The sequence below is a fragment of the Penaeus japonicus genome, unplaced genomic scaffold (genome assembly GCF_977035675.1).
Source record: "Penaeus japonicus unplaced genomic scaffold, GWHDUDI00000001_assembly GWHDUDI00000009, whole genome shotgun sequence".
Lineage (NCBI taxonomy): Eukaryota > Metazoa > Arthropoda > Malacostraca > Decapoda > Penaeidae > Penaeus > Penaeus japonicus.
The window spans coordinates 28235946-28238445 of record NW_028234411.1 but is presented as its reverse complement, the minus strand read 5'-3'; the positions used below and the strand labels follow the sequence as shown (position 1 = coordinate 28238445).

The window sequence follows — 2500 nt, the reverse complement described above, 5'->3', positions numbered from 1 at the left end:
AGAGGGGGGGAGGGAGAATGGGAAAGGGGGAGGGGAAATAGGGGAGGGGAGCATCCGGAGTTGTAACTTGTCTCGTTTAGGTAATGTGCACATGTACACTATGGAAAAATATGCAAGATACCATTGGTTATAGCACAAGTCGAATAAAAAGTGCACATTAAGTGTTCGTATTTACATGAATACATATTGCACCATTCTGAAATGCATGTATATGTATACATATATGTATACACTGCACTTGGGTATGTACACACTGCTCTTCAGTACGCACACATCACTGTCGCGGACATGAATACTTTATTTAAGATGAAGTGCACATTTTGTTCCGTGTAAACGCTACGCCTGAGATAATGTACACTTGTACCGATGGCTGTACATCCCGCACTGAGCACTGGAATATGATCTCTCTCTCTACAGATATCACAGATAATTGAGTAAATATCAACGGCACAGTCTACCGGTCGGCTGCGTTACGTTATGTGCAAATCGCCTTTAAGAATTCGCATGAAAGTCTTCTTGAACTGCTGGTTGGCCAGGGCGTAGCACAGGGGGTTGATGGGGCTGTTCGCGTAGCACAGGAAGTAGGCGAACATGTACACGTGGGTGTTGGTGCACTGGCAGAAGCTCTCGGCGATGGCCAGGATGTGGTAGGGCGTCCAGCAGGCCACGAAGGCGCCCAGGATGATGGAGATGGTTCTCAGCGCCTTGTTGGCTCGGTTCTCCGACTTGGAGCGGTGCCTCTTCTCGCCCTCGGTCTTCTTCTTCTTCTTCTTCAGGCTCCGGATGGACTTGACAATGCCCTTGCGCGAGCCCTTCAGCGACGAGCCCTTGATGGAGCTCTGCGCCTCCGACGCCACCGACGTCCCGCGGTCCTTCTCGATCAGCGACGAGGCTTCGGTCCGCGCCACGCTCGTCACCGTCTTGTTGGAGTTGACGTTGTGGGTCGCGATCAGCTGGTTGGTGGGGCCTGTGCTGGAGACGCTCGGTCGCGCCGCACCCTCCGTCGCCGCCGTCGCCGCCGCCGCCGCGTTGCTGTTCCCACTGCCTCCTCCAGGCGCTGGCGCCGTCGCTGCCGCTCCCGTCGGGCTCGCTCTGGGTTTGACTGGGGGCGGCTGGCTGGGCGCGGACGAGGCGGTGTTGTTGGGCGCCGTCGCTATGTTGTTGTGTGCGTTGGGGCTGGCGGCGGCCGTCGCCGTCAGCGTCTCCTCCTTCGGGCTGACGGGGCTGGCGATCTTCTCGGTCCCCGCCAGGTTGGTGACGGCGGCGCAGGCGTGGATGATGGAGGTGACGAGCACGTTGGTGGAGTGCTCGGACGCCTCATCGTCCTCGTCGTCGTCGTCCTTGTCGCAGGCCTCGTCGTCCGCGTCGACCGACTCGTCCGCCTCCTCGATGCTCATCTCCTCGTCGGAGCGCGACTGCATGCGGCTCATCTTGCGGTGGATGCTGTGCGGTGTGGTGAGCGTGGAGGTGAGCGAGCGGCCTGTGGGCGAGCCGGGACTGTGCAGCGTGGCCGCCCACACGGACGAGGGCGGATCCTCCACCACGGGCGACGGCAGGATGATGGACGACTCGTCCATGAAGCGCAGGTCGCCCGTGTCCAGCCCCGTCAGGATGTCGTAGGCCATCGGGCCATAGTTGAGGGACGACGGCGGCCGCGTCGTGCAGATGCTGCTCACGCTCATTGCGTCGGCGAACATGGCGGGCGGCGCGATCACTCGCTCGTCCAGCAGGTCCGTGGGGGTGGAGGCGGCCAGCGGCAGGATGGGAACGGCGTTGATGGGTCTCAGCGGCAGCGAGGTCGGGTGCAGCGGCTGCTGCGTCTTGGGCTGCGGCTGCGGCTCCCCTCCCGACTGCACGCTCAGCGTCTCGTCCGAGTGGCCGCTGTTCTCGTCCTTCTCCTCCTTGGAGAAGTCGCCCGACATGCGCTTGGCCAGGGGCGCCGTGGCCGCGCCCAGCGTCACGTCCAACAACGCCGAGCCCTGCAGCCCCGCCTCGTGCAGGGCCACGTCCGGCAGCGTGGGCGCCCCGGCCTTGGCCGCCTGCGGGTGGTGGTGGTGGTGGGCCGCGAAGGGCAGCGAGCGGGTGAGCGTGACGGCCAGCGCTCCGATACCCGCGTCGGAGGAAGAGCTGCCCTCCAGCGTGGTCGACGTGTCCAGCACGCTCTGCTCGGGGATCTTGGGCAGGGTGTCCGCCGTCGGCGTCTTCCGGTGTTGCGGCGGCGGCTCCAGGCGCGGCACGGCGCTGTTGGGCAGCCCCGACCGCCGCCCGGAGGGCACCTGACTGCTCTCCTCGTCGGAGTCGAAGGCGGGGCTGCTTGAGCGCTCCGACTTCTCAGTGGGTTCTCCGCGACGCTCGGAGAAGCTGGTGGTTTCCGTAGTCTTGGAGGAGGTCTTCTGACTGGAGGAGGAGTCGCTGACGCCCGAGCCGCCCTGGGGAGCCTGAGGCTGCGTGTTGGCGACGGGCGGCGGGGCAGGCTGCGGCTTGTCCTGGCTGAGCAGAG

The 2500-nt window shown here is 63.4% G+C and overlaps 1 protein-coding gene across 1 annotated transcript in view; it reads right to left on the bottom strand.

Annotated features, from left to right (window-relative positions):
• The window catches only part of LOC122259827 (uncharacterized), a 46707-nt gene that overhangs the window by 455 nt on the left and 43752 nt on the right, over window positions 1-2500 (bottom strand). Inside the window, exon 2 of the mRNA XM_043026763.2 lies at window positions 1-2500. This exon is cut by the window's left edge and continues 455 nt beyond it; it is cut by the window's right edge and continues 1025 nt beyond it. Coding sequence (XP_042882697.2) covers window positions 471-2500 — 2030 coding nt within the window. The 3' untranslated portion in view covers window positions 1-470.